The sequence below is a fragment of the Diabrotica virgifera genome, chromosome 8 (genome assembly GCF_917563875.1).
Source record: "Diabrotica virgifera virgifera chromosome 8, PGI_DIABVI_V3a".
Taxonomy (NCBI): Eukaryota; Metazoa; Arthropoda; class Insecta; order Coleoptera; family Chrysomelidae; genus Diabrotica; species Diabrotica virgifera.
This window is the reverse complement of record NC_065450.1, coordinates 130,565,023-130,580,833: the sequence shown is the minus strand read 5'-3', so window position 1 is coordinate 130,580,833 and position 15,811 is coordinate 130,565,023. Positions and strand designations below refer to the sequence as shown.

General features: G+C 30.5%; 1 protein-coding gene across 1 annotated transcript in view; it reads right to left on the bottom strand.

Moving 5' to 3' along the window:
• Positions 1-15,811, bottom strand: part of LOC126890264 (putative vitellogenin receptor) — a 244,250-nt gene that overhangs the window by 78,751 nt on the left and 149,688 nt on the right. Inside the window, exons 13-15 of the mRNA XM_050659122.1 lie at positions 15,188-15,326; positions 7,166-7,248; positions 374-821 (exon numbers count right to left, since the gene is read on the bottom strand). Of these exons, the coding sequence (XP_050515079.1) occupies positions 374-821; positions 7,166-7,248; positions 15,188-15,326 (670 nt within the window). The remainder of the gene's footprint in view (positions 1-373; positions 822-7,165; positions 7,249-15,187; positions 15,327-15,811) is intronic.

Below are 15,811 nucleotides of genomic sequence, written 5' to 3'. Positions count from 1 at the left end.
TCTTTAAAATTTACAGCAAAAACCGTCAAATAATGTACTAAGTGGGGAATAAAAAAAATTGAACTTATTAAATGAGCGCTGAAAGGCGTATGTGGCGCCCTCTGGGTAACATATAATTTTTGGTGGGGAATTTATGTTTATCGTCCTAAGAACCCCCCCTTAAATTTCGTGTTGTTATCTCCTGCTTGTCAAAAAATATTAAAAAATAAATAAAATAAAAGTTTAACTTTGACACCCTATATCTCTGCTATTATCAACTTTCGTACTAAGGTAAGTTAGCTTAAATCGACCTATTTTAACCTTAGGAATCTAAGGTTAAGCTATGGGCCATTCTTTACCAAACACCCTGTATAAATACATCCACTGTACGCACCTATATCCCGTTAGACACGAATCAGCAACACCAGTGGTATTTACCACAGTTTTAAGTCTTGAAGAACATGTTTCCATACTCTCATCACTATTATCACCGCAATCATCTGTACCATCACACATCCAGGATCTAGGAATACATTCTCTGTAATGCTTATTCTTGCACTCAAATTCGTCTTCTTCGCATTTTGAACAATCCTTTTCGTCTTCCTTATTCGGGCATTCTGATGTTCCGTTACATTTGGCTGATTTTGGAAAGCAAATGGAAGTATTAGTGGAACATGCGAATTCTTCAAATGTACATTTTGGTGCTCTCAAGTGATGCAAACATTTCTCGAATTTTTCATCAGAGTGATCACCGCAGTCATCAAACCCATCACACTGAAGCTTAGGATCGATACATCTGTTGTTGTCACACTTGAAATAGTTGGATTGACAAACTTCTGAAGCTAAAAAAAGTATTACTGTAAATGAACAGTGAACTATTTTTATTGAACAAATTATTACCCCAGGCTGTGGGTGAAAAATAGGTCGATTTCAGGATATAATTCAGGAATTTTTGAAACCTATCAGGTGTTGTAAAGGACGACGCCAGGAATAACTTCTACTAAAATGTAACCAAAAATATTGTGCGCTTTTTTTTATTGCGATTTTCATTTGATAAATTTGCAATTTTAAATGATTTTTAATTTTGCAGCTTAGGGTATTGATTTTAGAGGAAAACTGTTTAAAAGAAAGTTGTAGTAAATTAAAAAACCTACAATTTGAGGTACGGTAATTTTAATTTGGTTAATTGGTTATTGCAAAACAGCCTGCGAAAACTCCAAAATGGCCGTTTTTTACAATTACATTATTTATTGTACAAATAATTTTTTTATTTTTTAAAGATTTAAAATGAAGATCTTTCAATTCCAAACATAAAAAAATTTTTAAAGCCAGATTAACGAATTTGTTGCTTAGATATTATAAATTGTTTATCCCAAGAGGTCAAATGTCGAAGGCTATAACTTTTTGAAAAAAAATCGTAGAGTTGGCGAAACATCTAATCTCCTTCTAAAGAGTTATATTTTCATATTCTGATGTAAATAACTGCGTAAAACATTTTTAAACCTCTAATTTTTGGGTTTGAAAATAAGGGGGCAAATTTCGTTAAAAACATTTAGAGCTGAAGCGGCCCTGTACATCTTATGAGTTTTTAACTTACAGATTATTGTTGCTGAAGATGAAACGAAGATTTATAAAAAAATAAAAAATTTCTACAACCAACTGAAGCCGAGATAATTTTTGGGTTTGAAAATAAGGGGGCAAATTTCGTTATAAACATTTAGAGCTGAAGCGGCCCTGTACATCCTATGAGTTTCTAACTTACAGATTATGGTTGCTGAAGACAAAACAAAGATTTATAAAAAATAAAATTTTCTTCAACCAATTGAAGCCGAGATAATTGTTTTTTTTTTTAAGTCGTAGTGCCTTTATTTATAACAATTAAGAAATTATTTTACAGTCATTCACTAAAGAAAGACTTATATTATCTTAAAATAAATATTATTATAAAATATAATTACATTTAATTATTAAAAATCATTTTTAAAATTGGTGCTTTTGCGAGCGGCCGAATTTTGCAAATCCGGGAAGCCGGGAAGCGGCCCGGCTCGCTTCAAATCCGCGCTGTCAGAAAATGTTTACTTAACTTGTATTAAATTTTGACAGAAAACAATTTAATAATATTATCATTATAATATACAGTCTACTTACCACTGTATATGTTTTTCTTGATAAACTTTTATATGTGAAATTTCATTTCTGATGAAATAATATTACAAAAATGATACATATATATGAAATATATAACTATATTTTAAATTTTTTCATTGTTATACAGTGTGACCCATTTAGATTGGAAACACCTCTATAAAATTTGAAGTTGTTAACCGATTTTAACCAATTTTTTTTAATGTCATGTAATAAAAGGTCCATTGCGGGACAAAATATGAAATATTTAGTTAAATTTTCAGGGCATTTTACGATACTTTTTCTTCGTCGAAAATAAAGAATTTGTATTAGCGATTTAGTTATTAAAAAAATTTCTACGCCACTGGATTTAGAGTGGCTTCAAATAGCTATGACAAAAATTTCATTAAAATATATTTATTAATAACGAAGTTATGACAACTTAAAACTTTAAAACTCACTAAGCTACGAGTCAAAAAAGAACACCCTGTATCAACAGATAACCATAAAACTAATTATTTTTCAAATAATTTTAATAATAAACCACTACTAGACAAAAAAATGTTTAAAATAAATTTAAAATGAAATTTTTGTCATAGCTATTTGAAGCCACTCTAAATCCAGTGGCGTAGAAATTTTTTTAATAAAAAAATCGCTAATACAATTTCTCCATTTTCGACGAAGAAAAAGTATCTTGTTAATTATTAATATTAAAATTATTTGAAAAATAATTAGTTTTATGGTTATCTGTTGATACAGGGTGTTCTTTTTTGACTCGTAGCTTAGTGAGTTTTAAAATTTTAAGTTGTCATAACTTCGTTATTAATAAATATATTTTAATGAAATTTTTGTCATAGCTATTTGAAGCCACTCTAAATCCAGTGGCGTAGAAATTTTTTTTTTAATAAAAAAATCGCTAATACAAATTCTCCATTTTCGACGAAGAAAAAGTATCGTAGAATGCCCTGAAAAATTAACTAAATATTTCATATTTTGTCCCGCAATAGACCTTTTATTACATGACATTAAAAAAAATTTGGTTAAATCGGTTAACAACTTCAAATTTTATAGAGGTGTTTCCAATCTAAATGGGTCACACTGTATAAATATAATAATAATAATGTTACTTCTTACTATAATATAAAATATAAAACTTTTTGTTCTTGTAGTGTATATTATAATGGTAATATTATTAAATTGTTTTCTGTCAAAATTTAATACAAATTACGTAAAAATTTTCCGAGCGCGCGGATTTGAATCAAGCCGCTTGCAAAAGCACCGATTTAAAAAATAAGTTTTAATAATTAAATGTAATTATATTTTATAATAATTTTTATTTTAATATAACATAAGTCTTTCCTTAGTCAATGACTGTAAAATAATTTCTTAATTGTTATAAATAAAGGCACTACGATTTAAGAAAAAAAAAACAATTATCTCGGCTTCAGTTGGTTGTAGAAAATTTTAATTTTTTTATAAATCTTCGTTTCGTCTTCGGCAACAATAATCTGTAAGTTAGAAACTCATAGGCTGTACAGGGCCGCTTCAGCTCTAAATGTTTATAACGAAATTTGCCCCCTTATTTTCAAACCCAAAAATTAGAGGTTTAAAAATGTTTTACGCATTTAATTACATCGGAATATGAAAACATAACTCTTTAGAAGGAGATTAGATGTTTCACCAACTCTCTACGATTTTTTTTTTTCAAAAAGTTATAGCCTTCGACATTTGACCTCTTGGGATAAACAATTTATAATATCTAAGCAACGAACTCGTTAATCTGGCTTTACAATTTTTTTTATGTTTGGAATTAAAAGATCTTCATTTTAAAGCTTGAAAAAATAAAAAAAAATATTTGTACAATAAATAATGCAATTGTAAAAATTGGCCATTTTGGACTTTTCGCAGGCTGTTTTGCAATAACCAATTAACGAAATTAAACTTACCATAGCTCAAATTGTAGGTTTTTTAATTTACTACAACTTTCTATTAAAAAGTTTTTCTCTAAAATCAATATCCTAAGCTACAAAATTAAAAATCATTAAAAATTGCAAATTTAACAAATGAAAATCGCAATAAAAAAAAGCGCACAATATTTTTGGTTACATTTTAGTAGAAGTTATTCCTGGCATCGTCCTTTACAACACCTCATAGGTTTCAAAAATTCCTGAATTATATCACGTTTTTTTTCACCCACAGCCTGGGGTATATACATCATAACATGTTATTAACGGCAAACTCCAACTAACCAATACACTAAGACAGCAAGTACAATGTCTTGTTGCTTATCATATCTAGAAGAAGCAACAAAGAGAAGACTACTAAGCAATGAAATCCGGAAACCTCCGTATTAATAATGATATGGCAAATACAGGCTGGTTGGTTGAACTGACGAATACAGTTAGTTGAACTGGAAGTGAGTGAGGGGGTACTGAATGATCATCAAATCGGGGCTGAAAAGAAAGAAGGGCCGAAAGGAAAGATATACAAAAGTGTGTGAGACATGCGTTGGTGTACGGCGGTGAAGTGTGGCCTATATAGAATATTCAGGAAAAGAAGATGAAGGTAGCTGAAACGAAAATGTTACGGTGGATGATAGGTAAGAGTAGAACGGACAGGATCAGGAACGATTTGATCAAGGAAAGAGCCGGGGTGATTGCAGTCTCAAAAAAGATTCAAGAACAAAGACTGCAATGATTTGGTCACATAACACGTAGAAATAACAACTATGTGGGACGATGTACCCACATAACATTTTCATGTTCTTAGTAGATTCATAGAACATACTTTTATAGATTACATAGAACAGAAAAAGTATATACTGAGAATGTGCGTAATTACCATTGCGAATGTGCAGAGCAGATACCGAGTATATACTACATTACAGTACTTAAACGTTCTATGTATATACTTAGAATGTACTACCGCACTTCTTTTCAGTATATACCAAGAATGTTCTTTTTAGAACATTCCAAGGACGTGCTATAAACCTTCTATGTGTATACTTAGAACATACTACCGCACATCTTTTTAGTTTATACCAAGAAGGTACTTTTTAGAATATTCCAAGGAAGTGCTATAAACCTTCTATTTATATACTAAGAACGTACTACCGCACATCTTTGTATGGGAAGAATATTATATTTTTAAGAATATTCTAAGAAAGTGCTATCAAGTGCTATATTGCTTAGAAGTATGTTTTCAGCATCACCTAATCTCATCTTAGGTTCTACTGGTTCTACCAAATATATATTTACATATTTTAATTGCAAATGAGAATGTAGTTAGTACCTACATTCTACAATATTACTTAAAAAGTAAGTACATATTTATAAATTTTAGTTATTTATATAAATCATTATATAATATTTAGCTAAACTAAACTATGCATAATAAGTAACTAAAATTTATATAATACTTATATGTACTTACCTATTTAAGTAATATTGAGTTATCAAAATAGATTATATGTATTTTGAAGCACCGCAAACAAAATAAACAGATTATGTATGTTCTTTAGTCCTAGTACTACATCATTCGCCTTCATCCTTAACACTGCATAGATCCATAGATGATACAAATAATGAAATAATGCCTGTTTTCTTTTTCATATTTCACGGTTTTTTCCTATCCCTGATCCATTCAGGTATAGAAAGAATAGAAATGGTCAGAATATGATGGGGGGGGGGGGGGTTATGAATGTATTGTTGAATAACAAAAAAGGGAAAAAGTTAACTCAAAAGGGAATTATTGTTCCAGTCCAAATTGTAAAATATTAAGAAAAAATCAAAATATTTGAAAATAATTCAACATATCTTCTCAGATTTTGTAAACAGGAGGGAAGTTTTTTTTATAAAAGTGGGAATTTTTAAGGTAAGTTGGCGGAAAAAGCTTACTCGACGGTTGGCAACGCCAAAGCCTTTGGTTGTGCAGTTTGGCACGTTTTGGTTCTGCGAAATGGCCTATTGAATTGAATGTACCTAAATTCAAATTCCAAGGATGTAAAAATACTAATGATTCATGATAAACTCGAAATGGTAAAGTCATTTCAATTATGAAAACGAATTTTTAATAGTATCTATGTAAACGTTAATACAATTAATGTTTAGACTTTTTTACCCTACAACAATTTTGAAATGAAATTCGTCCAATACTACCTACATACATAAATTTTATTAATTATGTATTCTAAAATATAACGAAGTTGATAATCTATAAGGCTAATATTATACTTCCTATACATACAAATTATTTTTAAGATATTTTAAAGGTATCTACTTATAAGTATGTGTTAAGAATGTACTTATAAGTATGTGTTAAGAATATTCGATAAAAGTATATTCTAAGAATAAACTTTTACGAATATTCCGAGATCCTACGTACACGAATATACTTAGTATATTCGGTACGAGAATATACTTTGAAGTATATGCAAAGAACATGAAATTTAGAATGTTTTTTAAGGTAGATGCTATGCTTGTACTACACATATACTAAAAAGAATATACTCCGACGAATGTTGGTAGTATATGCTTAGAACATGATGCGAACATCATTGTTATGTGGGTATAGAGCTGTTAAAAGTTGATGGAAGGAGAAGTAGAGAACAACTGAGCAGACTGTATGGCAGAGTACTTGAGAGAGACAGGTTTATGTGAAGGAGACACGGTGAACAGAAATTAGTTGCGAAAAAGGATAAGGAACACAGAATCAATAAAAAGGGAAAATACACGCGTAAGTTGTTTCAGAAATACTATTCTTGCATCCAAAAATAAGGTTATGGTCGAACAAAATGAACTATAGGACTAGGAAAGCAATGTAAACTACTTAATGTTATTGCATATTAATGAAACAGTGTATATGATAGTAACATTTCTGTAAGAAAAGTATGCGAAACACTAGAAGCGATCTATAATATCATCCAAAAACCTACAATTTGTCCGAAAGTAATTAAAAATCGGCATCATAGATTTGAGTTTGCGGGAAAACATCTATGTGGCAATAGCCAGTATAACAAAGTTTTGTTTTTTAAAAATGATATGAAATAAGTTAAATAACTTACAACAATGCTCATCTGAACTATCAGTACAGTCATATTCTCCATCACATTCCCAATCTTTTGGTATGCAAGTTCCGACATCACACCTATAATAAAAACAAGCTGAAAATGCTTATATCATAAAGAAAACTTTGTTTATTTACGTATTTTAATTCATAATATGGAAACTTGCTATTATGAAAAGTTGTTTAGAATTAAAAATTATGTTTTAATGTGCAATTATACCATTCTACTTTAAATGTGAACTATAAAGGTACTTTGCTCTTGATCGAAATTAATATTTTTTATATACCTCGTATAAAATTAATAAAATTGGATATATGATGGTTGCATCATAAATCTTAGACCATGAAGAGCTTTTTATGAAGAATAACTTTTCTTCGTCAAATTAAAAATAAAAGAGTTATAAATGAAAATGTTGTTGGTATCCATAATTTGAGAAAAATCTTCAAATATTTTTTTCCATTAGAAGGATGTAATTGTACATATCAGACCATAATTTTTTATTCCAAACAACATTTCATATAGTCGGTTCGCTAAACTCAGACACAACTGGCTAGTGATTTTAGTCAGTAATTTTACCAATTTGGCAAAAAAAATTACTAAATAGTTAAGAGGAAACTGTAGCGATCAACAGGTAGCGAAAACGCGTTCTAAGATTGCGGCTGTAATTTTGAATATTTTTTCGAGATATTTGGCACACGTATTCGTAATATAATAAAGAATGGCGGTACAGAGCCCAATTTGAAAAATATATTAATATGTGAAAATTACTCTGTAATTAAATAAAATATTAAAAAACGAGCCTGTACCGCCATTAAGAAGAACAAAAAAATACACTTTCCTCAAATAAACTTTTTTATCCGATGCCTAGATTTTGTGTCATTTTGGAACTACTAAAATTTTTTATTTCATTAGTAGTTCCAAAATGACACAAAATCTCGGCATCGGATAAAAAAGTTTATTTGAAGAAAGTGTATTTTTTTGTTCTTCTTAGTGGCGGTACAGGCTCGTTTTTTTTAATATTGTATTTAATTACAGAGTAATTTCCACATATTAATATATTTTTCAAATTGGGCTCTGTACCGCCATTCTTTATTATATTATGAATACGTGTGCCAAATATTTCGAAAAAATATTCAAAATTACAGCCGCAATTTTGGAACGCGTTTTGGCTACCTGTTGATCGCTACTGTATCACCTTAATAATTACTAAATAATTAGTAATCTTAGCAATTTTGGCAAAATTGGCAAAAAACAAAAAAATGACCTACCAAAATCACTAGCCAGTTGTGACTGAGTTTAGCGAACCGACTATAATAACAATTTTCATTTCATAACAAATGGAACAGTCCATTTATCATTAAGTACTCCCATTAATGGGGAGGCCGTATACTCGTATAAACCTTTTTAAAATTGTTAATAAATTATTGCTTTCAAGATATACTCAAATTGTATTTTTGAACATCGTATTTATTTTACATTCACGAAGTGTCAAACTCAAATAATGTAAATAACCTATGCTTTGATTAACAAATTCAGATTAAAAAACTAGCCTACTTACTATAGTCGATTCGCTAATCTGAGACACAACTGTCTACACTACAATCACAATAAAAATGCACTATATATAACTAAACAAACCAAGTCACGTTGAATGTTCGAGGAGCACTCCCAAATCATGATTTGGGATTGCCCCTCGTGCTTGTTTATTTCTAGAGTATTTTTATTTTGATTGTAGTGTAGACAGTTGTGTCTCAGATAAGCGGATCGACTATAGCAACGATTTCAGCTGACGCGACTTTTAGTGTGTCGGCAGAAAATAAAAGGATTGTGACGTCACATTTTAGATTTTGAGGTCGATTATCTTGAAGAAGGTTAGAGATATCTAAATGCCGTTTTCAGATTTGGATTCAGAAGACAAAACTACATAAGAATCAATCGATAAATCTGCTCTAAGTATTGCAGGAGCGGCAACTCAATAACACACAGACTTTGAGAATTTATAAACGAAAAGTTTTCGTTGAAAATTAAACAAATTAAAACGATAAATAAAAAATACCAAATCTTAATACTCTCCTAATTCTGTAATATTATGTATGCATATTATAACAACGCTGTAAACTTGGTTCATGTTTGTCTTTTTTCTCCAATCTCTAAAGCATATTTCTAACAACCTTTGCTGCTTCTAACCATTTCTTCTTTGGTAATCTCATTCTTTTTCCCCCTTTGTTCCAAATTCAGTATTGTTTTAACATTTCGATTCTCTGGCATTCGTTTAATGTAATCAAGCCATCTAGCTCTTGGGGCTCGTATTTTTGCCAAAAGTATTGGTTTTCCTCATTATTTCTTTCTTCTTTTTCTCTGCTTCTTTCATTTTGATATTTTTGCTATGTCTCCTCTCATTTCCATGCGTCTTTGTTTGATTTTTTATTAGTCCATATCTTTTCTCTTCTTCTTCTTTTTCTTCTTCTTCTTTCTAAAAAACTTTTTCTAGATGTTTTTTTGTTGTCAGTAGTATCACTACATCTTCCACGTAAGCTATGCACTGTTCCCTGCTATTGAAAATAGTGCTATTTGTGCTCACATTTTATCTTTTTACAATTTGTGCTAATACTTCTTCTTCTTCTTGATGTGCCTATCCGTGACGAATGTAGGCGATCATCATGGGAATCCTTATCTTATCTGCATCAGCGTGGAAAAGCTGCACAGATGTTGTGTCGAACCAGGTTCTGAGGTTCTTTAACCAATATGTTTTTCTTGTTCCTGGACCTTGCTTTCCAAATATTTTCCTTGCAGGTTGGCTTGTAGGAGGAATTATCTGGATTCAATTATCGTAATGTGTCCGAAGTATTCTAACCTTTATCCTCTATTATTGACTGTGAACGAGAAGGAATGAATTGATTTAGCTACTTTTGATTTTGAAATATTTGCAGAAGTCTAAGGAAGAAGATCTTTACAATATATCATTGAACATCAAATTTTATTAGTTGTATAAGAAGTGTGTAAAAAATGTGCTCCTTACTCAAGAATATCTCTATTTTTGACAATATCGAAAATTTATATACACAAAATATGTTTAAAATTAAAAATAATTTTAAAACATTGTTTACTTACAATACTAAAAACTATTTTCAACATTGTCTCTGCGATAAAGTTGAAAATTCAAGTTTTTGCATTAATGCAATACATCTTAATAATTATAAATTTAATAAATTAATTCTAAGTACCATATTTAGATTAAATAAAGTGCCAAAAGCATGGATTTCAAAGGAAATGTAAAAAAATAAATACACCCGAAGTTAGCCGCAGTTTTAGTGACGTAAATCTAAAGGAGTATAATATAACTGTGTGCATGTGATAATAACATTCGCAGGCGCGGATCACGGTTATTAGACTTTATTACGGTTGTCTTGTCCGACGGTGGTGGGGAGACTTATATTTTTGACTTTACGTCACAAGAGTTTACATTCCCATATTTTTAAAGTATTTTCGATCATTGAATGTGTGTTATTGTGTATATATGTGTATTATTTGTGTTATTATGAAATAATAAGACAAATAGTACACTTTTATCTTATACCTGGTGGCGAATCGTAAAAAGGGCCATAGGAAACTCAATGTAAAGTTCTGAATTGTTGAATTCCTGCTTCCCTAATTATTCTACATCAAAAGTCATGAGAGAATACTTGTAGAGAATTAAAATCTGTATTAAAATGAAAAGTTAAAATTGTTCTACGATTTAAATGCATTCCAAAATTTTGAAAAATATGATACATTTGCCACAATATGTATGAGTGTAAAAGTAAGGCCACACGTTACTATTTAACTGACAGTGCTCACACCATTGACTGAATAAAAATATCTTTATTATTAATCCTTTCTCCGCAACTGAGGGTATCTTATTAACTGTATTGTTTATAAACAATAGATGATAAAATAAAAATATTGACAGTTCAAAAATGTGAACATTTGGGAAAAAGTTTGGGCTGAAAACTAAAATGTATTACATTTTTACAAAATTTTGGAATATGTTTAATTACGTAGACCAATTTTAACAGTTATTTCCAATACAGATTTCAATCCTCTTCAAATAGTTTCTAATGTATTTTGATGTAAAATAATTATTAGGGAAACTGGAATTCAACATTTCAGAATTTTACATTGAGTTAATGCAAAACTTTGACGCATGTCAAAATTCTCAATGTGTTTTAATTGTATTAATTTTTTTCGAATCCTGAGAAAACTAATAAATATTTCTGAAAAATTTAAACTCAGAATGAAAGACTACACTATTAAAGAGGGCTGAAAGTCCCTGAAAACTTCTATAATGTTTATAAAGTTACAGGGCTGAAAATAAAAGAGAAGTGTGATATTTAATTTCAAATATTTCATTCAATAGAATCTGCTTGTTTATTCTAAGGGGCTTTCCGCCCTCGGTAATAATGTAATCTTGCATCCTACGTCTAAATTTTCTAAAATACTTGGTTTTCTCAGGATTCGAAAAAAATCATATTACGATTCAAATGACAGTAAACTCTCGTGACGTAATCTCACCCTTAATGTTCATTGGTTAGTCGATTTAGGCAACCGTAGTAATGTCTAAGAACCGTGGGCGCGGATCTAGAAATTCATAATAGGGGGGATGCCCTAGGAATTCATCAAATACAGTGATGCCACAGCTACCGATGATTTTTCGGTAGATCTACCGAATACCTGTCAAAACTACCGATCTACCTAAGTCTCCTTTTGTTTCTACCGAAAAATCAAAATTCTTAATTTTCAAATTAATCTGCCGATTTATTTTTCTACCGAAAAATCAAAATTATTAGAAAATTTTTTTAGCGGATATATTTGCAACAGAGTTTAGTCAATTTTCAAGAATTCTTAAATTGCTTTTACTAGCTTGTGACACAATGTGCGAACCAGCAGATACGGATTTACCGATATCAATTTTATGACCAGTCCTTTGTCCTTTTATATTTTCAGTATATATCAGTCCTTTTATATGATTTTGGGAGTAAAATGTATCTACCTGAATCTGAATAGTGAACACTGAAGGATTGTGGCTTATTTTGATATAGAAGATAATTCCAAACTAAAAATAGTATTTATATTAAAATCGTAAAACGGGAGAAATTTATTTTGCACCTTTTTTACTTACAGTATTTCGACATAACTAAAGAACATTAAAAAATTTTCTCGTTCTCAATTGCTTCAATATCCGACATTGTTTTGTTTTTAAACGATTATAAAGTGTAAAAAATCATGTTTTTGCCTATAAAACATTCCTTGTAGATTTTAGAGAAAAATGTTTCAAATAAATATTCTAGATCTTAATAGTTTCTAATTTGAAATACATAAACAATTGGAGATAATTGCAAAAAACCCTTATTTTTGCAGTAATATATAAATGTTAATAACTTATAACTATTATTTATTATAACAAAATTTTTTAACTTGTTTAAACAATTATACAGCTTTCAAATAAGAATATTTGTATTTTGAATGTTAATAGGTACAAGTGTGGTAAATTTTTTAAAGAAGTCTACAACAGAAAAAAATATGCAGTTTTATTTTATTATAAATAGTAAATTAATTCCTTATAACAAAACTAAAGCATCCTTGATATTTAGTATTGCGTTAGTTAGACGGCTCTACTCGAATTACTTTGGATTAAAAAAAAATGAAGAAAATTGCTCTATAATACCTAGAAAGCCGAGAAAACACATTTTTTTAAGGTATACCGATTTTGAACTTTGAATGATTTTTATGATGAATGGTGATTATTGATCATTATATGATGATGAATGTAGTTTATTTTTGAAAACTAGTACCTAAAGTATCATTTTCTTTGCAATGTGATAGCACAAGAAGCAAACAATTAAATCTACCGAAATTTGACGATTTCTACCGAAAAAACAGGAGCAGTCTCCCAAAATTTTGTCCAAGACCTGTGGCAACACTGCTCAAATATTATATTTTCCAGATTTATCCATACGACTAAGACTTACAGTAAGGATAAAATACACTGTTATAATCCCAGATACCTACCTACCTATTGAGAGACAATTCAAGACTATTAATCTCACTGGTCGTTCTTTACCATAAAGATTAACCTTTCTACCATCAATGGGTAGGTACATATGGATTATCTAGTAAAATACAAATTTTTATATCTTTATTGTATCGCAAATTTGAAACGTGATTTTTCATGAGATAAGGTTTATACTCAGTGTAATGTATTTGCATTTTAAAATATCATTTTTGTTATTCTTTGAATTGAGAAAAATATTTCCGTTGTTTATGGTTCCACCGGTACCCAAACAAATGCGCCTGCAGATTATTTTTCAGAGAAGGTGTAACGGTCACGTTACAAAATTAGCTCTTTAATTATTATTATAATTATTTTCCCTCGGTCTCCATTTAAATTCTCTAATTTCTCGTATAGGACTACTGGGGTGACGTCATACCTCGGTGATGGAACGTACTCCACCTATCGAGAATGATTTCGTTTTCTGAGAGAATTTGACGTTCACCTTGGCGGAGAAACGTCTCTCGTTCGTCACTTGGTTTGTGGCTGCTAATTAAGTGGGTTGGTTTGGTACTTGGTACTGGTACCATGAAATGGCGAATGAGTTCCATACACCTTATTTTATAACATCAATCCAGTTTTTTTAAGTAAAAAGTTACCAGCAAGGGTTGTCTGGAGTTAGGGAGACATGTGTGTGACAACTCCTGTTGGAGCCTAATAGGAATCATTCGCCATTTGGAAGAAACCCTAACATGAAACCGTAGCCCTTTGACCACCTAGGGAAACCACTGCAGCCACGGCCAAGTCACCATTGGGAATATGTCTATGAATACGAGCCGTATCCATCCTTGAGTGTCAAGTTGCTCTCTTGCATCTATAGCTAGCCAACTCTATTCAGTTTGCCTCTGTCTCTTCCCACTTCTACTTCTATCCCTTCTAATTCCCCTTTCTTCAGTACTACTGCACTTTAGTAGTATTTTTTTTTTATTTTTCCTATTGCGGCTTCTCAACGTAGAAGTCAGCCCACCTCTCTACATCTATGTCCCCTTAGTTATTTATTTATTTTTTCCTTACTTCTGTTGGAGTATATCTTTCTTTTTACTTTCACTCCAACAGAAGTTTTCTTATTTTTGTTACAAAGGGTGTTTTATTAGATTTTATGGCTTCTTTCAATACTTTGGAAGCGGTTGTCGTGTAATTTAGTATTGTACTGATGGCTTAAAGTTAACAGTTAACAGTTAGAGTTAACAGAAAAAATAATAAATAATAAAAAAATACTTATAGACTAAATACAATAGGGGGGTCTATGGACCCGTTGACCCCCCCTGTATCCGCACCTGCATATTCGATTAATATATTCGATTAACATATTCGACAATAGCTAATTCGATTCAGTCATTCAGGAGCTGTTATATGAATAAAAAAGATATATCAGAATAAAATGACGTTTATTAACCGTCATTCAATGCTTAGGTAGATATCGAAAGACCGTACGGGACAGACTGGGTAACTTGTCGCATTAGGATTTTACAAGATTATAGTTTGTTTTTAAACCAAGAGGAGTAAACTAAATAATTACAGATTCACACCCAAGTAAGTCACTAGAGAAATCACCAAATACATCTTTTTTGGTTGTTCATCTCGGCCTACCGGTAATCCATACATATTATATTATACTAATACGTCTCTAAACAGTTCTAAAAACAACTGTTTTTTATATAAAAGTCGACATAAAATCTAAAAATTAAAGGAATAATGCAGAAAACACCAAAAATCGCCGATATAACTTAATTAAGCTATGAACTGCCAGAAGTGTCAAAATTTCATAAATTTCATTAATGTCAAAATTTCATAACACTGGAGTAAACTTGCCTCAGGTTGGACCAATTAAAAACAAGCATTACGGTGCGGTAAATTTAAATTACTCCTGTTGGTTAAAAAACAGACCATAGATATTATAAAGAGTCAAATCATTAATTCAATAAACTTACCTAAACTGAGATTCCAAACAAATATTATTTTCGCAGTTTAATTCATCTGATCCATCATCGCAATCATGGAAATTATCACATACAAATCGTTCAGAAATGCATTCGGAGCTCTTACAGGTAAAATGTCTGGGAGGACATCCTACAAACGTTTGGAAAAGGAATTAGATGCAATATTAATTTATTGGACATTAGATAAATTAGAAATTTAATTAAAGGAGTTAACACATTAAGGTGCATTGTTTTAAAAATAAAAAAACTAGTTACATGCTCATCAATTTTGTTACTATAGACGAGGGTGGATCTGTGAAACAACGTCTATTTTTGGAGTGGAGAGGTGGCATTCGGATTTTTGCAGAAAAAGTTAGGTGATGACTTTAATAATAATAATTGACTTATTTTTCCTCTTGTAACGTTCCTGATTTCTTTGAGAAAAATTTCTCACTTGTGTTCAAAATTTTTCTGATGGGTGAAAGGAGTGTGTAACGTTACAAACGTCACATCTTTGCTATTTTATTTTTAAATAGTTATTTTACTTTATTTTCTTTTATATTTCATTAGTAATTACCTTTTTCTATTTTTTGTTTCACCTGTTTTTTTAGTTAAAAACTCGTTGGCGCCCTCCTT